Here is a 25,401-nt window from a genome sequence, read left to right as displayed (position 1 = left end):
TTCCGTTCCCCTCACCCTCGGGATCAATGCCCTACCCAACACAAAAAAGTCTATGCGTGAATAGACTTTATGGACATAGGAGAAAAACGAGAACTCCTTACTCCTAGGTCTACTGAATCTCCACGGGTCCACCCCTCCCATCTGCTCCATAAAATCCTTAAGCACCTTGGCTGCTGCCGGCCTCCTACCAGTCCTGGACTTCGACCTATCCAGCCTTGGTTCCAACACCGTGTTAAAGTCTCCCCCCATTATCAGCTTTCCGGTCTCTAGGTCTGGGATGCGTCCTAGCATTCGCCTCATAAAATTGGCATCGTCCCAATTCGGGGCATACACGTTTACCAACACCACCATCTCTCCCTGTAATTTGCCACTCACCATCACGTATCTGCCCCCGTTATCCGCCACTATAGTCTTTGCCTCGAACATTACCCGCTTCCCCACTAATATAGCCACCCCCCTGTTTTTCGCATCCAGCCCCGAATGGAACACCTGCCCTACCCATCCTTTGCGCAACCTAACCTGATCTATCAGTTTCAGGTGCGTTTCCTGTAACATGACCACATCTGCTTTAAGTTTCTTAAGGTGTGCGAGTACTCGTGCCCTCTTTATCGGCCCGTTAAGCCCCCTCACGTTCCACGTGATCAGCCGAGTTGGGGGGCTTCCCACCCCCCACCCCCTTGCCGGTTAGCCATCATCTTTTTCCAGCTTCTCGCCCAGTTCCCACGCGGCTGTATTTCTCCCAGACGGTGCCCCCCCGCCCATCCTTTCCCGCACCCACTCCCCCCTTTCCCCAGCAGCAGCAACCCAGTAATTCCCCCCTCCCCCCCCCCGCTAGACCCCCCGCTAGCGTAATTACTCCCCCCATGTTGCTCCCAGAAGTCAGCAAACTCTGGCTGACCTCGGCTTCCCCCCGTGATCACGGCTCGCCCCGTGCGGCGCCCCCTCCTTCCTGCTTCTCTATTCCCGCCATAATTATCATAGCGCGGGAACCAAGCCCGCGCCTCTCCCTCGGCCCCGCCTCCCATGGCCAACGCCCCATCTCCTCTCCCTCCCCACCTCCCCCCATCACCACCTGTGGGAGAAAGAAAAGTTACCATACCGCAGGATTAATCATACAATCCCTCTTCGCCCCCCCCCCCCCCCCCCCCCCCCCACTCGTCCCACCACTTTGTCCAAACGTTCATTTTCGTAGTCCAATCATTCCAATTTTTCTTCTACAATAAAAGTCCACGCTTCATCCGCCGTCTCAAAGTAGTGGTGCCTCCCTTGATATGTGACCCACAGTCTTGCCGGTTGCAGCATTCCAAACTTTATCTTTTTTTTGTGAAGTACCGCTTTGGCCCGATTAAAGCTCGCCCTCCTTCTTGCCACCTCCGCACTCCAATCTTGATAGACGCGGATCACCGCGTTCTCCCATTTACTACACCGAGTTTTCTTCGCCCATCTAAGGACCATTTCTCTATCCTTAAAACGGAGAAATCTCACCACTATGGCTCTGGGAGCTTCTCCTGCTCTCGGTCCTCGCACCATAACTCGGTATGCTCCCTCCACCTCCAACGGACCCGTCGGGGCCTCCACTCCCATTAACGAGTGCAGCATCGTGCTCACATATGCCCCGACGTCCGCCCCCTCCACACCTTCAGGAAGGCCAAGAATCCTCAAGTTGTTCCTCCTTGCGTTATTTTCCAGTGCCTCCAACCTCTCCACAGATCGTTTCTGGTGTGCCTCCTGTATCTCCGACTTCACCACCAGGCCCTGTATGTCGTTTTCATTCTCTGCTGCTTTCGCCTTCACGACCCGAAGCTCCTGCTCCTGGGTCTTTTGTTCCTCTTTCAGCCCTTCAATCGCCTGTAATATCGGGGCCAACAACTCTTTCTTCATTTCCTTTTTTATCTCCTCCACGCAGCGTTTCAAAAACTCTTGTTGTTCAGGGCCCCATATGAAACTGCCACCTTCCGACGCCATCTTGGTTTCTGCTTGCCTTCCTTGCCGTTGTTCCAAAGGATCCGCTGCAATCCGGCCACTTTCCTCTCCTTTTTCCATCCGTGTCCAGGGGGAACACCCTTCTGGTTTACCGCACGGTGTTTTCAGCCGTTAAAATTGCCGTTGGGGCTCCTATCAAGAGCCCAAAAGTCCGTTTCACAGGGAGCTGCCGAAACGTGCGACTCAGCTGGTCATCGCCGCACCCGGAAGTCCGGGATTACATTCTTGACTGCAGAACAGTATCTACCCCTCTACCTATACTGCCCCAACTGCAACTATATTTCTTTTTATCCCCACGACTTGACTAGCTCACTGTATCAGTGCTGTGGTCAGTTTCCTCATCCACCCTGTAATCTGTGCTCTTGTCTGCAAAAGCTGCAAGAACCTCAAACCTGTTGGACAACAAAATGGCTGAGGCTTCTCCATGGCCAACTACTGGATCGTCATACCTTCTTCCACTCGGAGTCACACCCTCCTTCCCGTGACCGTGTAGCAAATCCAAAGTATAGTCCAAGGATTGTGTCTACCTCCTGGGACAAATAGGTAACTTTCGCCCTCCATGGTGCATCACAGCTTCTAAAGCTTGGACTCCAACTCATCAAGTTCCTCAAGCTGCAGATACTTACTGCAGATGTAGTAACCGTGGATCATACTGGTGTCCACCAGTGCCCTCATGCTAAGTTGCCGAGCCACCTTCCTTGTGTCTTAGGATGTTTCAAGTTTAGAAATATTAGAACTTTTTTCTTTAGTTATGTCAAGTAGTTTAACTGGTTAAGCTATAAATTTAGTGTAATATTTATATCTCCCCAGTTCTAGATCCTTATTATAGAATAACATTATTATGGAATCCCTACACGGTAGGAGGCCATTCGGCCCATCAAGTCTGCACCGACCATTTGAAAGACCACCCTACACAGATCCAATCCCCACCCTTTCCCTGTAACCCCATCTAACCTTTGGATATTTAGCAGCAATTTAGCATGGCCAATCCACCTAACCTGAACATCTTTGGACTGTGGGAGGAAACTGGAGCACCCGGAGGAAACTCACAGACATGGGAGAAAATGCAAACTCCACTCAGTCATCCAAGGTCGGAATTGAACCTGGGTCCCTGCAGCAGAGCTGACCGCTGTGCCATTGTGCCACCCATGGTTTAAGCTATGCCCTGTTTAAAGGGATACGGTCTTAAAACTCAAGAACTAATCAATCACCTACCTATGCATCAATTGATGCTTTTGAAAATTCACCAGCTCTTGGAGGCTGAATAAAGATATGAAAAGCAGCACCTCCTTCCCCCTCTGAATCGAATTTAAACAGTATCCTGAATAATTTTAAGGTTCCCCTCCACTACCATAACTGGGAAGATATCCCAACTTCTGAAAAAACTACATGGAGAATTTCTTCCTGGTAACTGCCCTAAATTGTTAATTTCACCAGCTTCACTCTGTGCCCCTGTTCTGATATATTGACAGTCTGCGTAACGCTCTGGTTTCGCCTTATCTTTCACATTCCCTTGTAGATCAATTAATTATAGCCAGAGATCCATCTCCTGGCCCTACTCAGAACAGCCTTCAAGGCTTGAAATTTTCCTTGATGTTGATAGCCAAAACAGAGCACAATATTCAAGCTACAAGCCAAGGGGTGTACAGTGACAGTTAAAGTTTTTGATCTTCCTTCACAATATCATTCAATATTCCATTTGTTTATTGCTACTTGAATGCAATTTGACATGAGATGTCAACACCACTACCAATCCCAGATTATTTTCAATTTCACTTAAGATACTTCTGTATAACCCATTATGTATATATTGCATCAGTTTTGCCTTCCAAAGTAGAGCAATTGTCTGCATTAAACTTCAGCTGGCAACATTGTATCTATTTGCTAATTTTATCTAACTCCATCTATAATTCCCAACTGCATCCTTCAGTGTAACCAATCCTTTCAACAACCAGTTTAGTAATATCTGCAGGCAACAGTCTGGCCCTGACGACCAGGCAGCAGTGTCGGAAGAGGTTTAATGACCTCACACAACTGATGAATGCATTTTCACCTGGTACCTCCACTTAGTACTGCCAACCTCTTGTGTTGCTCAACATACCACATCCCTATCTCTCACCCAGCAGCACGCCTGAGGCTCGAGACTGACGCCCAACAGTAACATACGCTACCAAACCCTCACACTTTCCAATGATGCTAGCCTCCTACCCATTTCTCGCTGCCACTACATACCTCCAGGTATTCACCTATGGTCGGCGCATCAACCAAACACAGTGTTACATGCTGACATTCTGCTCTCTCTCAGAACAAGGATGCACAAAATACAAGAAGGAAGCAGAGAATCTACAGTGCCCAGGCCTTAGTCTCCTGAACGCGACAGAGCGGATGATTCTCCTCATCATGGGACCTTCTGCAACACAACACAGAGAATCTGAGAATTCAGGATGATGGCATGTTCTTGTCAACGCCCCTTCCCAACTCATCCTACCACCTGGTATGAAGTGCATGCTACAGATGGCATGCTACACCCCACTCCCCAACTCCAATGCCCCTCTTCCAATTTTATACATTCAGATATCCAAGGGAGAGAGCTGCACCGGACTTCTAAAGTCATTTGAACTGACACTACCAGCCACCAGCTCTGAGACTGGCACTGCGTGTGCCTTAGAGTCGGAATCAGTGGGCATGAGGTGGCCGCAGTCAGGACAGAGGGAAAGGATAAATTCTGGAAATACCTAACAGGTCAGGCAGCATCTGTGAAGAGAAAAACAAAGTTTTGGGGCCTTCTGCAACAGGGTTTAGGGACAGAATTGATGTTGTCCCAGGTGCAAAATGCTGACCCACAAGCAGGCGGCACTTTGCTCGCAGTGGAAAATTCTGGCCGACTGCGATTATGCGACAGCCAATGGACAAACATGGTGGAGGCAAAGGGCCTAGCCAAGTATAGGGCGAGGCTAGGAAGTCACCGAACTCACTGGGTGAATGGGACTCATTTTGTCTCCAAAAGTTCAGCACAGGTCAGAATCCTGGCAAGGGCGGGTATCCAATGGCGACCTGATCTTCCAATAAAACATTGTGCCTGCAAACAAATGGCCTCTTCCACACTCAGCTCATTCCAGGGCCCCAGGATCACCCTTGGTCTCCACAGTGCGACCCTCAACCTCCCCCACAATGCTTCTCAGCCTCTCTCCCCTTTACCATCAAAATCTCAGAGTGGTGGCTGTCAGTTACAACTGGCACTGTCAGCTTTAACCAGCCGGGTATCTGAACCCTATGAACTGCCAACCTAATCACAATTTGTGGCTAATGAGTATTAATTATATGCAAAGCCATTAAAATTACTTCCTACTGCATGCATCACTGCTGCCATTAAACATTTTACCCAACAGACCGATGAGGATGCACACATGGGTGCTTGGTGCATTGACAGGCCTGTACCGGGCCGAAGCATTTAAAAAAATATATATTTTATTTCAAACACAATCAATAGCATACACAAACAACAACCAAATATAAACACGTTCCAAAAAGTTTGTCAATTTTTCCTTTTTCTTTCTCTCTTAAACCACCGAGAAGCCCCTTCCGACCCTCAGAGAAATTCATACGAATCCCCCAGCCACGCCCAGACCCCTGGTGGCACCACTGACCTCCAAACTCCGTAGGATTTGCCGCTTGGCCATCAGAGAGGCAAAGGCCACGGCATCGGTCCCCCCACCCTTCCAGCAGCTCTAGCAGGTCCGAAACACCAAAGATTGCCACCAAAGGGCACAGCAACACCCTCACCCCCACTATCTCTGACAGAGTCTCAAAAACCGCTGCCCAGAAACCTCCAACTTTGCGCACGCCCAAAACATATGAGCATGAATACGATAGCCCTCTCCCATATCTCATGCATACATTCTCCACCTCTGGGAAAAAATACTCATACCGGCCCAAGTCATATGGGCCCCATGCACCACCTTAAACTGTATGAAGCTCATCCTAGCACAGGATGAGGTCAAGTTTATCTGGTGCATAATTTCACTCCCCCCCCCCCCCCCCCCATCTCAATCCCTAATTTCTCCTCCCATTTCTGCCTCATCTCCGCCACTGGCGCCTTCACCGTCTCCACAAACCACCCATACATGTCACCAATCCACCCACCCCTCCCAGCTCATTCTGAGTTAGCAACTTATCCAACAGCTTATGCTTTGGCAGCTGGGGGAACGAGGGCAACTCCTTACAAGCAAAATCTCGGACCTGAAAATATCTGAATTCACTCCCCATGGCAACTCAAACATCTCTTGCAATTCCTCTAGCTTCGCGAAACACCTCTCTATGAACCACTGTACAGCAGCATGGAGAAGACTGGTTCAATAGGTTCCAGCAGGCGTGATGCCATTGATAAGCCATCATCTTTAGGCCCTCCATCCACCCGACAGTAAGTCATCTGATAGGGCAGATGGGGCTTCTATTAAATTTATTTCAGGCTTGATTTAAATATACTAATGAAATGTCCTACCTCCCCAAGATGAAATACTCCCACGCCATGAAACATGTCACTGTGAAAATAGAAATAAAATGCGCATACACAGTGGTTGGGGTTGTATTCCCTGTTACTTTCAATGTTGAACTTCCCTCTCACCAATACATCCAAACCACCATGCGAAATATCAAATCATTTTCACAAAAATCGCTTATCCAAGAAATATATCGTCCATCAGTGTTCTTTCTTTTGGGTTTTCTTTCGAAAGAGTGAATATCGATTTGCTTATTAATATGTGTTCATGCACTAATGGAAACAAGGCATTCATTTCTAATTAATAAATAAATGCATTAGGTGGGAGCCACGCGTACATAGATACAGCTGGCAGAGCCTGTCCATTCCAGATACAGCTGCTTTGCAAGACAGCAGGTGGCTCATTTAACTTTATATTTTTTTTCCCCTCAAGTGAAATTTCATCTAAAAATGTAATTTTAACCTGACAGGAATGTAGGAACAGGGGTAGGCCAGCTAACCCCTCAAGGCTGGCTGACCATCCAATGTGGTCACAGCTGACCTGCGACCCAGCTCCATGCACCTGCCTGTCATGGGAGTGTCCCTTTAGGAAATGTTTTTGTCTTATCACATGGCTTCTGTGATGTCATTGTGTGGGCGGAGCTGGGTTGTGGCTCTGAGAGTTGGTTTTACTTTCGCTTTGAATTTGGACTGGTTTTGAACTGCACATGTTGAAAGAAGTGTTTCTCTATCTTCATTTTCAAAGCTGTTTCCAGACTACTTGGTAACTTAAAAGAGATAATTGTTTTCTGGAAAGAATTCAAACCTGCTGTTTGAAAGGGGAACAGAGTATCACTAACAAGTCTTATACCAGTAAGAAGGCAGTGTGCAGGGTCACACCTTTGAAAAGAGGTTTTTGGTTTTACTTGGATTTTGTTGTTGAGTTGGAACAGTTATGGGGAAATTCATTAAGGGTTACACATAGATTACTGTGGCTGTGTGGGGTCTTTATGGTTATAGTTGATAAAAACTCTTACTGTGTGTTTATAAAAATGTTAACTGAATTTGTTGAATAAAGCTTGTTTTTTGATTAAAAGCACCTAAGAACTCTGTTGAATAACATCTGAAAGGCAGGCTCTTGTGTTGATCGTAACCAAAATCAGTAAACAGTTGTAGGTCAGGTGAACTCCATGATATATTTTGGAGTTTTCTAAACCCTGGCCCATAACACACCTTAGCCAAAGGTAGCAAGCTATCTGGGGTAAATAAAAATCTGCCAATCTCAGTTTTAAACTTACCAACTGATCCAGTATCAGTTGCCATTTGCGAAACTTCTACCATGATGAAACTATGCCTAATCTCTTTTGAAAGTTCAGGCTCATCTAAATTACCATCCATCATAGTGCAAAATTAAATTAACTGATTATAATTCTTGTGTGAGCAAAAGTGTCACGTCGTTACCGTCAAAAACAGCCTGCTGGAAACCCACCATGGTGGGTCGTTTCACTGGAGAAGTATTACACAGCTAACTTACAAATCCAGATCATGATGGGGACCCAAGATCAGCATCCTGCCCTTCTGCCTTCTAATACCATTTCTTCAATGCAATTTCAAAACTCTGTACTGCCAAGTGGCTCTTGTGATTCACCTGTGTGCCTCAGAAATCCTACTACTCCACAAGTCTGTACCTCAGGTCATATCTCACCCGAGATTGGTTGAGCAGGAAGTTGCAAAGAATGGAGGCAGGTGAAGAGTGCAAAGACCTTTTAAAAACTCTTAGGAGTAAAAAAAAAAATGTTCATATGAGCAGCCAGTCAGAAAGTTAGTATTCAGGATCTTGTAAAAAGCTGGTGAGTATCCCAGATCCATGTGGTCAAATAAAATGGTTGCAGCAGCGAGTCAGAATATACAAAATCAAGTGGTGTATGAAATTTTCACAAGTCTATCTGGGCAGGTCAAACTGGTGGGTGGTTTTAACAACAACTTTTATAGTGCTAACAAAAACAATTAAACTTTCTAACATAGCTGCTCTTTTTAAAGTGTTTCTGCACTCCGATCAGCTGCTCCCCACCTGGTTGGCTATCACCAATCCTCTGTGATACACAGTACACACAGCTCTGTCGAACACTAGGCTGACCCTGGATGCGGGTCATTTGCTCTCTTACTTCACTATTTGGGCTGTATTTAGTCCCACATTAACCATACATGTGGCAGACTTTTATACTACACCTTTTTGAACTGCTGCAGTCTATGTGATAGAGGTACACAGGAAGGGAACAAGTTCAAGGATTTTGACTTACTGATGATGAAACACTGGTTATATATTTCCAAGTTAGGATGGTAAGTAACTTGGAGGGAAACTCAGAGGAGGTGGTGTTTTCAGGCTGTTGCTACCTACGTTCTTCTAGATGACAGAGGTCAGGTTTAAGAGGTGCTGTCAAAGAAGCCTTGATGAGTTGCTACAGTGTACCTTCTGGATGGTACACACTGCGCCACAGTGCAATTTGAGAGTGATTTAAGATGATGGCTGGACTGCTGTGTCCTGGATGGTATCATGGTTCACATGTGCTGTTGAAGCCGCAATTGTCCAGTCAAGTGAAAAGCATTTCATCATACTCCTGACTCTCGCCTTGTGGGCAGGCTTTGGGGAGTCAGGAGAATTCCTTGCTACAGAATATTCATGCTCTTATCTGTTCCTGTGGGCACAGTATTTATGTGGCTGATCCAGTTAAGATTCTGGGCTATGGTGACTCCTAGGATGTTAATGGTGGCAGATTTGACAAGTGTAATTTGACAGCTATGTTAGAAAGTTTAATTGCTTTTGTTAGCACTATAAAAGTTGTTGTTAAAACCATGCAGTTTGACCTGCCCAGATAGACTTGTGAAAATTTCATACACCAATTGATTTTGTATATTCTGACTTGCTGCTGCGACCATTACCATCACTAGAATGTGGAGAGGATGGTTAAATTCTGTTTTGTTGTAGATATTCAGTGTGACGGACCAGGCCCCAACATTTGTCAATGTACCAGACAACAACCACAAAATGGAGGAAAGGATACTTCACCCCAGGAGTGAAGACTCTGACCAATTGGTATCTTTTATGTTAAAACAAACTTTAATTTAAACACAGAATTAACCACATTAACATTTAAAAAAATAGCTTTACAATGATCAGTTAAACAGTTCTTAAACACAAGGAAAAACTTAAACTTACCCCTTCACTACAAATATTCTATCCAAGCAACCCCTATACAGTTGAAATGCCACTTATAAATAAAGTTAATAGAACAAGTTTACTTGCTTATCTACGTAGAGACTTTTGAAGAGAGAACCTTTCAAAAGTAACCTGAAAATAAAACTTCTAGCAAACTGCAAAATTACAGACAGAACTAGCTCCTCTCATTCATTACATCTTCTGTATCCCATTATGAATTTGTATCATCTGCTCAGCTAGGACTGCATACAATCTCTCAAATTATTTACTCTCCAGGGAATCTCCAGCAATCATAACATTGTTCCATTAGGCATCTCTCGGTAAACAAATGGTTAAATTAATAATGACATCATTATGACCTCTGAATTGCAGATGTAGCAGATACAAAGTCTGGACCTTAGCCTAGGTTCTTTAATAATGTTACTGAAACAAATATATACCTTAACTCAAGACTTTTAAAAAACCTTACTACCACAAATATAAAATACAATATATATAACAATTTCTTACATTCATCACAGGTACAGATCACTTGCCACTATCAGCCCAAGCTTAATGCTGTCCAGTTCTCATTGCATGCTGGAGTGGACTGTTTCAGTATCTAAGGAGTTGTGAATGGTGCTGAACACAGTGCAATCATCAGCAAACATCCCCACTTCTGGTATTGATGGTGCAATTGAGATTTATCCTGGGACATTACTGAGGAACACTTGCATCAATGTCTTGGGATTGAGATGATTGGCCAACAACCAGAACCATCTCTTGAGCTGTGATGCCAATCAATGGATAGCTTTCCCTCATTCACATTCACTTCAATGTTTCTGGGTGTCCTTGATGCCAGATGAGGTCAAATGCTGCGTTCTTGGATAGTCACACTCACCTCACCTTTAGAATTGAGATTTCTTTGTCCATTTCTGAACCAAGGACTCTTTTGTCCATATTTGAGCCAAGGTTGTAATGAGCCCTGAGGCTGAGTGGTCCTGATGGATCACAAATTGAGCACCAGTGAGCAGGTTACTTCTGAGTAGGTGATAGCACTGTTAATGACATCTTCCATTACTTTATTGATGATTGAGAACAGACGAATGGGACAATAATCAACTGAATTGGATCTGCCCTGTTTATTTGTGAACAGAACATAACTGGACAATTTTCTATTTTGTCATGCAGATGCCAGCATTGTAGCTCTATTGGAACAGCTTGATGAGAGGCACAGCTAGTTATGTAACACAAGTCTTCAGTACTATTGTTGAGATTATATTGGGGCCCCAACCTTGCTGTATCCATTGATCACAGCCATTTCCCATTATAACGTGGAATGAACTGAATTGGCTAATGACTGACTTCTGTGATATTGGGGTCTTCAGGAGGAGGCCGAATTGGTCATCCACTCGGAACTTCTGGTCAAGGATGGTTGCAAACTATTCAGCCTTGTGTTTTTCACTGATAAGCTGCCCCCCATCATTGAGGATGTGATGTTCATGGAGCCTCCCCTTCCAGTTTTTTTTTGTTTAATTGCCCACCACCAGTCATAACTGGATGCAGTAGGACTGTAAAGCGTTCATCTAATCTGTTGCTTGTGGGATTGGTTAGCTTTTGCTGTTTAGTGTGCTTGCAATTAGTCCCGTGTTGCAGCTTCACCAGGTTGTCACCTCATTTTTAGTTGGAGGTAAATCTGGTGCTGCTCCTGACATGCTCTTTTACACTCCTCATTGAATCAGGGTTGGTCCTTGGCTTGATGGGAATGCTAAATTGATATGCTCGGCCATGAGATTACAAATCGAAATAAAAACAGAAAATGCTGGAAAAACTCAGTGGGTCTGGTGGCACCTGTGAAGCGAGAAACAGTGTTAACATTTTGGTCTGCAGCAGACAATGTTAACTTTGTTTTTCTCTCCACAGCTGCTGCCAGATCTGCTAGGTTTTTCCAGCATTTTCTGTTTTTTATTTCAGATTTACAGCATCCACCGTATTTTGCTTTTAATTTAGGTTAAAAATTGGGATGAATTACAATTCTACTGCTGACAGCTCTTAACACCCCATGTATGCCCAGTTTTGAGTTGTTACATCTATTACGAATCTACCCCATTTAGCACCGTCGTAATGCTACAAAATATGATGGAGCACGTCCTCAGCGTGAAGACAGGACTTCAATTCCACAAGAACAGTGATGGTCACTCCTACCAATACTGTCATTGATAGATATATCTGCAACAGGTAGACAGGTGAGGCAGGGGTCAAGTAGATTTTCCCTTGTGTTGGTTCTCTCGCCACCTGCTAGAGACCTAATCTAATAGCTCTGTCCTTCAGGACTCAGCCAGCTTGGTCATCATTGGTGCTATTCAGCCACTTTTGAAGATGGACATTAAATCTCCCACTCTGTGGCCTTGCTAACCCCCAAGCTGAAAGCGATGACTCTGAATACATCAAGTAGCGTGGGTTTCCTCCGGGTGCTCCGGTTTCCTCCCACAGTCCAAAGATGTGCAGGTTAGGTGGATTGGCATGCTAAATTGCCCTCAGGTTAGATGGGGTTTGCTGGGTTACGGGGATAGGGTGGAGGTGTGGGCTTAAGTAGGGTGCTCTTTCCAAGAGCCGGTGCAGACTTGATGGGCTGAATGGCCTCCTTTTGCACTGTAAATTCAATGATATCTATGATGAAGCTCTTAATTAGGACAGCTTTCTTCATTTTGGCACAAGTCCCCAGCTATGTGTGGGTATTGTAGTGGGAGTTAAAACACCGGCAGGCTGAACTTTGATGACAGCCTCAGTTAGTACTTAATGTTTATGTTTAATATTAGTTATATTAAAGAATTAAGATTCTGGTCCCAGAAAACTAAAATTTAACAGTATACAATATTTTAAAATACAGGGAACACATTATCAATATTGATGTCAAACATCACTAAGCAGGAAACAGGAAAGGTACATTAACTACATTTTGCAAAAGTACCTTGAATTTCCAGTGGCCGCACAAACAATTTTCATAAGACAGCTAACATTATGCCAAATGCATCTTTTTATGCCAATGCAACTGGAAATATTATCAACCACTTCATGAATACTAATCTAAACTGGCACTATGCAATTAATGTTCTATGTATACTATTTTTATATTTTCCTGTGGAACTATTTCATTTCCATGATTACGCAAACATTCCTTGATTGCAATAGCAAACATTTTAACAGTCCACCTCCAACGTGTATAAACGGACAACAGAGAGGCGGAGTTCGGGGCCATGCTCCGTGCGTGTGTCCATGCAGGCCAAAACACCAGGAATGCTGGTCATTGCATATTCAATTAATTTGGGCCCTTCTCTCCTCATTCTTCTGGAGTTGAGGACACAGTGGAAGAAGCATCAGCTCAAACACAGGCACACCCGAGGGTGTTTGTCTTTTATTCAATCTGCAGCATTTAAATACAGCCTTGGTAAACAAGCTCCACACATTACGCCTGTTCTATAATACTCCCAGGTTGCTAAATTGGTGATCACAGACTTTTTGGCGCGAATTCTCTGGGATTTCCGATGAGTATTTATTTGTGTTCCTCTTTTTTGGTGTGTGTGGAGTTGGGCTACTGCGTTATCTCGGAAAGCTTTTGGTGGGTGCCCGACCTCTCCACAGACGGAAGTGTCCAAAATAGGGCAAAAACATTGCAAACCTGGCCCCAATTAAAAGTGATCTTTTCACTTTTGCCTAGGTAAAATTCCTAAAAAGGCCGGCTGCTTTCACTTATTTCTTTTACACCTCGACTGAGGCCGAGAGAAAATCTGAACTAATATTTCATCCAGGGCGATTGAAAATTACTTTTGACCCGTTGTCACCCGTTCAAGACACACAAAATTGTGTTGTTTTTAGTATGAGAGCTGGGTCAGGATATCACGAAAATAATATTTGAGATCTGTGACGGGTTTGTCCTGTAAATCTTCGCAAACGTGAATGAATGACCCTGAGGGTTGTGTTTTGGAGCCTCGTGTGTCCCAGGAAGAGGGAGTTTGGGGCTGGGGGTCGCTGCATCTCCGCGGATGCCCGGCGTCTGGAGGTGCTGCCGTGAATCCCTCCCCGCTCGACTTCTCATTAAGGGGTCAACAGCGTGAGGGATGCACATGAGCTGTGAGCAAGGGGACCACTCAAACCAGGCGCATTTCCAATTCACAAATTACAAACACACACGTCAACACACCTTTTCTCTGCATTTCAGCTGCACTTTGTTGCCGTGGTTGTGGAAGCCGGGTCCCACCACCACCACAATCTCCTCCTCCGGGTATTCCCTCAGGGTCCCGTCCTCCAGCATCACCGTGTAGAAGTTGCACCGCCCTCCGGACTCCTGGCTCTGGCACTTGAACGCCTGGATCACCCCGGGGATGAGCTGCCCATTCCCGGCCGGACTCGGAGCGCAAACCCGGCTGCCCAAAATCGACCTCTTTGCAGAACGGCGAGCTTGCATCGCGCGAGCTTCTTCGCCCACCTTCTCCCCACCCCTCCCCTCCCTCTCTCTTTGACCTATTTCTATTTTAAGCAATCGGATGCAATAGCAAAGTGACTGGAATTATTTCCCCCCCCCCAAAAAAACAAATCGAGCCGCAAACCGCCCGGGCAGAGTTGTTTGTTTTCGTAGCCTTCGCAAAGCTGTCAATGCAACTTGCAAATTTAGGAGTGGATTTCTGCAAAAAGGTGGAATGACTGCCTGAACATTGTACCTTAAAACTACAAAGATTCTTAATGACAACCGAAAATAAAACTGCAGTCAGGACCAAATGAACATGTCAGTGAAGAGTGAAATTATTCCCGAATAATTGTAACAAATAGAACCATAGCCAATTTGAATGGAAAATTGAAAAGTTGAACAATGATCTGCTTCTCCAATTTAAACACATTTCTTCCCACCGTGAAGTTTTTTAAATATCCATTTTTCCTGTCCCTATATTGTTTAAATCCATTTAATAATTACTTGAGAACCTAACTGTTGAAAAAATACTTACAACTGTGCATAAACACAGCTAAAGCCTGATTAATTATGAAATATGATAGATTCGCAATTGGGTCAGTTATTCTTATTAAAATAGCCGTGCCTCCTTTTTCTGAGTCTGGTCGTCCGATCCCACTCCGGTTTCGAGTGTTTCCACGCTTTCCCTGAGATTTCCTCTCTGTACCGGCAGAATAAATGCTCCCCGCCCCCTCTGTGTAAACATGTGCAGCTCCAGGTGGTGCCCCGAACCCATTGGCTGCAGCAGGGCACTCCTCCAGCACTAACTCAATGCTTGGAGCTGTCAAAGCGGCATATGGACCTCCTCCATCACAAACAGCCATGCAGATGATACTGTACAGGACTGCCCAGATCGCAGCCCCATAGTTGGGAGTGGTGCAGTCGGTCTCAAAGCCCTGGAGGAGGAGGGAGGGGAGAAGGGGGTGGGTGGGGAGGGCAAACATCGGTCGTAGTGACAACTTGTGATGAACATATGTGTGTGTGTGTATCTGTCTGCTTTGCATTGCTTGGGCCTTGATGCTCCAATGGTGGGGTATGCTGCCAAAAATTGTTCTCGTTCAAACAAGACAAATACTCTCAGTGCGGTGCCAGAAAGCATGTAGAACCACATTCCAACACGAAGAAAGGGGCACTGCCCAAGAAGTTGTTAGATTCCATGTTTATCTCAGCGCAGGAGACGAAGCACCTGACTAGGCACCGCCAAGAATTATGCTGGTACACATACCTTCAACGTGTGTTTAACAAATTCATATCCAGTATTTCATTTAGCAATTGTACCTTCCAAAATTTTGAGTTATTTTATTAAAATATATACTTACATTTCAGCAAAGGGTTTTCTTTTGTAAAGTAAGATGACCTTTCCTGTGGGAGACCGGAACACACTATTGTAGCGATGCAGAAAACTCTGATGGCTTTTTGAATAGGGGCACCACGACAGCATGATGCTGCGCTAGCTTTTGCTGTTTTGACCATCCAGGTGACAATAAAGATTTTTATAATTGGCCCAATGGAAATACGGAATGTGAGATGAGGAGAAGATAGGATGCTGCCCACAGTCAAGTCTCATTCTTCCCGCTTTGATTCTTAAATGAAGAGTGGCAATTTAAGCAAGATACCAGAAACCCGAGATCGGGACTCACACCCCATTAATCAACACCTTCAAATTGGTGAAACAGGAGGTATATTTACCCACAATATTTGAAGGGCTGCATAATATTCAGCAGCAGTGTATACGAGGCATCATTTAGTTAGGAGTGGTTGAAGATAATGTACTGACTGGGTTGGGTATCCCTGCTAGCTATGAGAAAATGCCACAGATGTTTGCTTTACTCCGTTTTATTTATTTGTTTTAGAATTGGTTTTGGTGGGTAATTAAAAGTAGATTGTTTTCATTGTTTATCCCTATATGTAGCTTTATAATTTAATTATAATTAAAGAGGCTGATATGAAGGATACTGAAAGAAAGCAACACATATTTGAATATTTAGTGTCAATCATATTACTCAAGTCTAATTTATTTGTGTTACTGATACCACAGAAAACTCAGATGAAGTTAATATTGAATGTGGCTAAGGTTAAGCTGCTAGTTCCTGATATTACACAATGCTATTAGCAAGGTTGTATATTTACAATGGGCTGAATTGTAAATTGTACTGGGGTCCTGATGATCTTTGAAGTTAGAGTTGATTCTAAGGGCAGGATCAATCAGATTGTCACACCGAATGATGTTCTGCCACTTCTGGTGGGTCTGTCCTGATGTGGGGCAGGACATATTCAGGGATGGTGATGGAGAAATCTGGGACCATTCGATGTAAGGTGTGATCTGGTGAGTATATGCAAGACTGTTGTTTGGCTAATCTATCAGACAATTTTGTCACAAGACCTCAGATCTTACTTTAAGTATTTTTATTAAGTTAACATTTTATACTTGGGGAAACAAAAACACACCCCACCAAAAATATTTCAAAGAAGAAAACAGCCCATCAAACCCCAACGCAACCCCCACCCCCCAGACCCTATTCCCCTCCCCCTCTCGATCAGCTGACGGTGACCAACTCATTAAATTACAAAATGAACAGGAGCCATCTTTTGTAGATCTCTTGATCACCCCTCTGAAGGTATAGAAATTCCATTAAGTCCCCCAGCCACACTGAGGCACAGGGCGGAGAAGCTGACCTCAACCCCAAAAGAAACCGCCTGCGAGCAATCAGCGAGACAAAGGCTAAAACATCCACCCCCGCCCACCATCTGTAGCTCTGGCAGGTCCGACATCCCAAATATGGTCCCGAGGGGATTAGGCTCCAAATCCATTTGCAAGATTGCTGGCATGGTACTGAAGAAAAAAACCCAAAACCTCCCCAACCCCGGGCAAGACCAAAACATGTGAACACGATTGACCGGGCCCTTCCCATAGCGCTCCCTCATATCCTCCATACTGGTAAACAACCAGCTCATACCTGACCTCATTAGATGTGCCCTATGCACCACCTTTAATTGTATTAACCCACCCCAATCTCGCACACAAGGTAGTGGTGTTCACCCTGCGCAACACTTCACATCACCCCCTCCTCCAGCGACATTCCTGAACTCCTCCTCCCACTTGGCCTAAACCTCCTCCAGCGATATCATATCTTCCTCCAGAATGATCCCATAGATCATGTAAGTACCCCATTCGCCATACCCACCACCGACTGCACTCTCTCACAGCAAGGACGGCTGCAACACCGGAAAGGTCGGAAACACCTTCCTTGCAAAATCCCACACCTGCATATATCTGAAAGTTTAGGATTGTGGAATCCCAAACTACTCCATCAACTCCTCCAAACCCGCAAACCGCCTCTCCAGAAACAAATGCCTCATTCCTACCACCCCCTTGTCCTCCCAACTCCAGAACCTTGCATCTAATCTAGCGAGTTCAAACAGGCGATTTGCACAGATCGCGTCATCTTCGACAAGGCCCCTAGCTTAAAATGCTACTGAAATAATAATAATAATAATCACTTATTGTCACAAGTAGGCTTCAATGAAGGTACTGTGAAAAGCCCCTAGTCGCCACATTCCGGCGCCTGTTCGGGGAGGCCGGTACGGGAATTGAACCTGCGCTGCTGACATTGTTCTGCATGGCAAGCCAGCTATTTACCCCACTGTGCTAAACCAGCCCTTCCATATCTTCAGCATGGCTACCACCACCGGATTACCCGCGTGTTTCCCTGGGGTGAATGGAAGTGGAGGTGTTACCAGCACCTGCAACCCCGATCCCCAACATGAACTTGACTCCATCTTTACCCAAATCGCCTCCTGATCCCCGTACCAGCCCAGCATCTTTTCGGCATTCGCTGCTCAATAGTAATAAATCAGATTCAGCAGAGCCAAATTCCTCGACTGCCATCCTCTCTGAAGCACCGCTTTCCGAATCCTGGCTACCTTGCCCAGCCAAATAAACAATGAGATGAACCACTCCACTCCCAAAAAGAATGCTTTTGGCAGAAAAACCAGCAGGCACGGGAATAAAAATAGAAACCGTGGTAATATGTTCATCTTCACCGATTGAAGCCGGCCTGCCAATGTTAGAGGGAGCCTATCCCGCCCCTGTAGGTCCACCTTAACCCTACCCACCAAGCTCGTGAAGTTAAAATTTCAGAGCCTGGCCCAAGCTCGAGCTACCTTCACCCCCAGATATCTAAAATGGGTAGTCGCCAAGCGAAATGGCAACCCACCCCAAGTTCGCCCCCTTCCCTAGTGGGGAGACCAAGAAACATAGGCTCTTCTCTAAATTCAGTTTGTGTCCCGAGAAAGCCCCAAGTCCCATTATATCCCCCACCGTGGGGACCAGGTCCGAGATATACAGAAGGTCATCGGCATACAGGGAAATCCTATGCTCCACCCTCCCCTCACTATCCCCCTCCACTTATCCGACCGCCTCATCACGATGGGCAAAGGCTCTAGCTCCAGCGCAAACAGGAGGGGAGCACTGGATGCCCCTGCCTCATTGAGCCCCCAGATGTTAGTAAAAGTGATTTCACAGGGCTGATGCATAGGTTGATTTCAGGTGACCCATGTAGTTCAATTCTTATTTGACTTTTTCAAAGTGGTTTGCTGCAATTGATTTCTTGCTTAGCCATTCTGGGCACAGTTAAGAGTCAACCACATTGCAGTGGATCGGAAATCACATGTTGGACAGACAGGGTAAGGGAAGATTTCCTTCCCTGAAGGATATTCGTGAACCAGATGGGCTTTTATGATAATCCAGTGGTTTCATGGTCACCATGAGGCTAGTTTTTGTATTCCAGATTTATTTATATTTCCCCACCTATCCTGGTAGGAATTGAACAAGTGTCTCTGTATCATTAGTCTCGGCCTCTGGATTATTAGTCCAGTCATGTTACCACTTTGTTACCATTTATTTAACTATTGTTGAACAGAAGGTAGAAGAAAAACTTTGCACTTCATTTTCACGAAAACACAAAGCAAATGATTTGCAGAATCACTCTCTCTGACATCAGTTAACTAAAAATGATGAGAAGGTGATCATTATTTTTGCCAGGAAACAACTCATGTTGTGACCCCCTCATTTATTCTTCATTTCACTCTCACTACCAGCTCCTCTTCACTTGGTGGTTTTGGATGCAATTCCTTTGTTTCTTCTGCATTGTCCTCCATGGCCCATACACAGGCCCAGATATTCATTTGCCCAGTATTAGTTATGTCTGAATGGAAGATCTGAGATGCTCCTGAGCTTAAACATCGCAGCAGCTCTCAAATAAGTAGCCCTGGCATTGGAACTCAAGAGCTGGGGGTGTCTGGTCGCGATTGGGGTCTGGGGTCAGGTGGCCAGGAGCAGGGGATCCAGTGTTCAACCAGCCAAGAGCCAGAGGTCAGGATGTGGGAGTTTGGGAATCAAGGGACTGGAGTAGGCTAAGGCATTAGGAGCATGAGGGTTGGACAGGCTAGAGCCCAAAGCATTTGTTTAGTTCCTTTAATATGGGGTCATAAAGAGCACTCTTCCTCCTCCAGGCTCTACATTTGGGTAAATTGCTTACATTCTTGGAACAGCCTAACAGGCAATATCTGGGTCCAGTTTCCTTGAATGCAACAGTTGCCTCAGGAAAAAAACGTTCTTGGAGTTTGGGTGCCTGAAGCAGGAAATGGCCTGTATTTGTACATGCAAAGGACCTAATGCCTTTTCAGGTGTGAGTAAAGATGGTGCACTTGTGACAGAAAATGTACACATGTTTACTGCCTTCCATATTGAGGCCTTAGTAGTCCGAGTGGCATCAAAGCAATAACATCTGGATGGACCAGTTTCTAGGCCACCCTATCAACATTTGGCAGCAATTCTAGACTCAATTAGTGCCAGCATCTCTCTCTGCTGTTTTCAGGTGAAGATAATTTTTCTCAGTAGTCAGAATGCCATGTTTGTGCAGAAGGGGTCTAAAGGAATGGGAAAGAAATACTTTATAAATTTGGCTTTTTAATTTATTAATCAAAATGCAGTAAAAACTTAAATGTTGCTGCACTACATTTTCCTTCATTTCCTCTTTGTCTTCTTTGTCCATGTAATCCTTCATTTATTTGGGGTATTTTTCAATGTTATCTGAATTTAACTACTTTCTGAAGCTTTTCTTTACATCTAGCCTGTGTTGTTATCACAAGACCTCAGGGCAAGATTGACCTGTGCATGCACTCTTCCAATGCAATTGTGCACAGGCCACATCAAAAAATTGTAAAATTATAATCAGGGGATAAGTTCAATTTTCTTCAGGCAGTTCTCCAGCCACTGCCTTCTGGTGCCTGAGGCCTCATGCAGCATTGCTAAAATCATACAAGGTTGACAAATTGGATCCAATTGTGCCTACATTTCCCACACACCAAGCTCATTTGGAGAAACTAAACGCACAAATAAAAGGGAAGAAAATAGGAAATGCAAGAGGATTATTTTCTTAAAATAATTGTAAGTATATGGAACAGATTATCGCCTCGGTTGGTGGATCACAAGACTTTAATGTATTTCAGGAAGGAGCGAGACTGGTTCTTGTTAAGAAATGGAATTTAGAGCAATACAAAATGTACCAAGGGAATATTGTGGATAGGTGTGGTCAATAAACTGAAGATTCTCTACCTGAAACTGCCACTTTTACTTGTTCCATGGCCCCAAATCATCCAAATGGAGACCAGGGAGGCTCATTTCCAATATGTAAATGACCCCAAAGCAAGAAATAAGGCCAGAGTCAGCTCTCATTTTCTGGACTAGGTGAAAGAAATCTACCAGAGTTCTATCTCATTGCTAGTGGGGTGAGGGAGTAACAGAAAGCTCAGGCCATGCAAGAAACCAGGCTGAGTCAGGTGGTGGCATGCCCCATCTAGTGATTCTGGCATCCATGGAGGAGGCAGTCCCTGAAAAAGGCCTGTTTCAGCTCTGCAGAGACAGATGACAGAGGTGATTTAGCTTAACCACCCGCTTATGTTTCCCACAGGACTGGTGTGGTTGGGGAGCCACTGCAGGCCAGAGCTACAGTGTCAGCATTAACTGTGGAAGAGGAAGAGGTGAGTGAACCTGCAGCATTACGTCAGTCAAGCGCACCCTTCACCAGCACAGTCACACATACCTTGGTGGGGGCCTCATGTGATCTTAAAATGGGCATACCAGGGTGAGCAACATTTATGAGTGAACAGGAGGAGTTGATGGAGGCAGACGCAGCTGTGTCAGTCCCCATTGGAGGATGGAGGATAGACACAGCCATGCTCAGGCAGCTTGGAGATGCACAGCCACAAGAGTCACACAAAGTGGATATTCCTGTGCCCACAGGTCAGAGTTTCCTGAAGTGGTGAAGAGTCATGGGAGCAGAATTCCTCACATGTGCACCATCACATGTCCCATTGTTTTGAAATCATGAGCTCCTCCATTGAGAGAGTGTCCACCCTTAGAAAGAGCCATATGCGACATCACTCCAAGTGGATGCGGGAGCAGCAAGCTGACACAGAATGTCTGACACATTCTCGAGCATTGATTGGTCTGCGGCACTAATGGTTTAAAGATGCATGGAGTGGGCGATGGTAGCTGCTGATTTCCTCTGATGATCAGGTGCTCCAGCAAAGAGCTGAGAGAGTCAGAGATGATGTTGAGCAGGTTACCCCTCAAAAGGCACTGTAATCAGAATCTGACACCTTAGCCCCTCAGATCGCTAACAGAACAGGGCACTGTGAACAGAGGCAGCCCCTGCAATGACACTGATGGAGCAACCTGTAGAGCAGTACCCCCCCCCCCCCCCCCCCGGCAAGAAAGGACAACTTCACTTGAGTGACACATGTTATGCCTGTGTATAACTATGAGACTGCGCTGGATGTGGTATTTTCTGATCCAAGACCTCCATGTTTCCAGTCTTTGATGAAATCACGATTAAAGGAAGGAGGGAGGAGTGATGCAAAGCTTTGGACTGATGTTGTAGAGATCTTTCAAATGTATGGCCGGTGATGGTTTGTTCCTTATTCACTGTGGGAAGCAATGAAAGATTTTGCCTTACTTATTGAAGGTGAGTATCAAAACGGGACTGAAGTGGAGATGGTTAACAGCTTCAAATTCCTAGGGGTGCACATCACTAAAAATCTGTCCTGGTCCACCCATATCGACACGACCACCAAGAAAGCACAACAGCGACTATACTTCCTCAGGAAACTAAGGAAATTCAGCATGTCCACATTAACTCTTACCAACTTTTACAGATGGACCATACAAAGTAGCCTATCTGGCTGCATCACAGCCTGGCAAGGCAACTGCTCGGCCCAAGACCGCAAGAAACTTCAGAGAGTCATGAACACAACCCAGTCCATCACACAAACCTGCCTCCCATCCATTGACTCTATCCACACCTCCCGCTGCCTTGGGAAAGCAAGCAGCATAATCAAAGACCCCTTCCATCCAGCTTACTCACTCTTTCAATTTCTTCCATTGGGAAGAAGATACAAAAGTCTGAGAACACGCACAAACATAATCAAAAACAGCTTATTCGCCGCTGTTACCAGACTCCTAAACACCCTCTTATGGTGTAGCCATCTGGGATGGCCACGTCCCGATTACAAAATGGACACTTTGCAAAGAATGCAGGGAAAATTGGACAATACCGAGAAAGCAAGCAGGTGCAAGGTTTGTCTGTTGATTGGAGCTATAGCTCCCAGAAAAGACCGAGACTGCAGAACCATCTACATACTAATGAGCCATCTCCGGGGACAAAAGGGTAACATTTGGGTAAACAATGCTAAGACAGACACCCCGGTGCCAGAGGAGACTAAAACAAAGCAGACCAACGGCCACCTAGGACACACCCAGCAATCAGGGAACCCACCACTCTATTGGAGGAAAATCGATAAGAACGGTTGGGAAACGGGCCAATTAATTGGGGCCAAGTTCAATGCCCACCCAAAAGCGCGCAAAGCCCTTTTGAGTATAAAAAGGACTCCCCAATAGAGAATCACTCTCTTGGCCTTGGCTCTCAGCGAGGAGAGACCTGCCAAAGCTGCTCCAGACCAGGTAAGTTCCAAGTCAACGCACGCTACGAGATAGACGCGCTTAGTTGCTATTCTGTAAACAGCTCAACCAAGCAGCCTCAGAACCGAGCAACGGCCATTGTTCCTCTGACTGAGTGGGCACCCGAAGCTAAGTATGGGCTTTAGTAGTAGTGATAGTTTAGTTTGTAGAGTTTTATGCATGAGTAGATTTGACTGTGTGTGTAAATAAATGAGCATTGATTTTGAACTTACTAACTGGTGTACCGAGTCTTTGATCAGTATTCGGTTTTGAACCTTGTGGCGGTATCGAAAGATATCTGGCGACTCTTGAGCAAACGTAATTAAACAGAGCCAAATTAAGAGAGAACACAATTAGCAACAATGGTCTGACCTGTTTAATACTACATTCCTGTATGCTTCACCCGATGCCGGTGTCTATGTATTTACTTGGGTACCTTGCGTTGCTCTATTATGTATTTTATTTTTATTTTATTTTCATGCACTATATGATTTGTTTGAGCTGCTCGCAGAAAAATACTTTTCACTGTACCTCGGTACACGTGACAATAAACAAATCCAATCCAAACATATGTGCTTTCCAGAGTGAAGCATCATCAGGGGAAACATTCCAGTTTCCCTGCCATCATGCTTAATGCCTTGAGCTCTGATCCTGTTCTATGCAAGGTGATGCAAAGTCTGGGCACCGCCCTCCACTGCACTTCCTCCTTCTCTGAAAAAGAAATGGGCTGCTACCCCGTTTCCCTCTCTTTGGGTGCCACATATCTTAGGGCAACTATGTTAAGGAGAAATTCTTTAGGGAGGCTACAGAAGGGCACCTCCCAATCAATCAACCAGCATCTCCAGATGTCCAATGGCTTGCTAGATGGTGGTCATAGTGATGAGATAATAACAATCTTTATTGTCACAAGTAGGCTTACATTAACACTGCAATGAAGTTACTGTGAAAATCCCTGAGTCGCAACACTCCGGCACCTGTTCGTGTGCACGGAGGGAGAATTCAAATGTCTAAATTACCTAACAAGCACGTCTTTCGGGACTTGTGGGAGGAAACCGGAGCACCTGGAGGAAAACCACGAAGACACAGGGAGAAAATGCAGACTCCACACAGACAGTGATCCAAGCCAGGAATCGAACCTGGGACCCTGGAGTTGTGAAGCAACAGTGCTAACCACTGTGCCGACCATGATACAAATTATAGCATCTTTCTGCCTCCATTGCAGGGTCTCACTTCCTTGTCAGCAACCATCTTTCCAGACAATATCCCGTGTTACCTAGAAGTATCCACAGAATCTCTTGGGTGCTGTAAAGAGCTGCAGCACCTGTGATTGGCTGAGTATGAAGGAGTCTTGGCAGCTGCCAGAATACCGTGCACACACCTGCATGAGACACTAATTGTGGTTGCAGACCAGCTGGGTATTTAAGGAGTGAATTCCCTTCGAATTGAGAACCTCTCTGGCTGCTCAATCTGTGCCTTGATGTCCACATGAATGTAATATGACCTCCTGCACCTGAGGGAATCCAGCAATGCAGGTGAATCCCACTGCCCTCTGTATCTGTGTTATCAATACATTTTGAACTCAATGTACAATGCAGTCCTCTCAAACAGTGCTTCCATATACTGCCTTATGTAATGATTGGCAGCCACTTAAGAGATTCCACCCAGGTCAGCAGTGGATCCTTGGAAAGACAGCTGTGAGGAAGTTCAGAACCAATGTGACTTTACAGTTGCTGGCAGACTGTCCTCACAAGACTTGTTATGCCTGAGGTGATCGATCCTCAAAGAGGGCACACAGGTCAGAAACAATTGCCTGGAAAAGGGCAGCTTCCTGCGGCACTGATGCTCTGACATTTCTCTTCTTCGTAAGTACACCCTGTAGGTTGGTATTGCCTCCATTGTCTCCCAGCATTGGTTCCTCACCTCTAAATCCCTCATGGCCAATTCAGGATCTGCATATATTGTTGCTGAGGCTTCTCTTGATTGCTGATCTCCAACTGCAGGAATGGCCTTGCTTGCCCCCAACTGGATTGCCAGGGCTTCATGGGTTTCCCCCAAATTTGCTTTTGCCCCTTGACCCCTGAGGCTTCACTCATCCGCCCCTCCAATCAGCTGCTCACTAAGCAAACTCTCAGGGAGAACCTATCACGTTATGGCCTCTGTGGGGCAAGGAAGGAGGTGATACCTGAGCCTTTCCTTTCTTGCGCTGTGATAGTCCACAC

At 45.4% G+C, this 25,401-nt stretch overlaps 1 protein-coding gene across 1 annotated transcript in view; it reads right to left on the bottom strand.

Annotated features, from left to right (window-relative positions):
* Positions 1 to 14,169, bottom strand: part of znf704 (zinc finger protein 704) — a 361,108-nt gene extending 346,939 nt beyond the window's left edge. Inside the window, exon 1 of the mRNA XM_072467494.1 lies at positions 13,858 to 14,169. Within this exon, the coding sequence (XP_072323595.1) occupies positions 13,858 to 14,121 (264 nt within the window). The 5' untranslated portion in view covers positions 14,122 to 14,169. The remainder of the gene's footprint in view (positions 1 to 13,857) is intronic.
* Positions 14,170 to 25,401: the final 11,232 nt, after the last annotated feature.

The sequence above is a fragment of the Scyliorhinus torazame genome, chromosome 11 (genome assembly GCF_047496885.1).
Source record: "Scyliorhinus torazame isolate Kashiwa2021f chromosome 11, sScyTor2.1, whole genome shotgun sequence".
Taxonomy (NCBI): Eukaryota; Metazoa; Chordata; class Chondrichthyes; order Carcharhiniformes; family Scyliorhinidae; genus Scyliorhinus; species Scyliorhinus torazame.
This window is presented reverse-complemented; position numbering and strand designations above follow the sequence as displayed.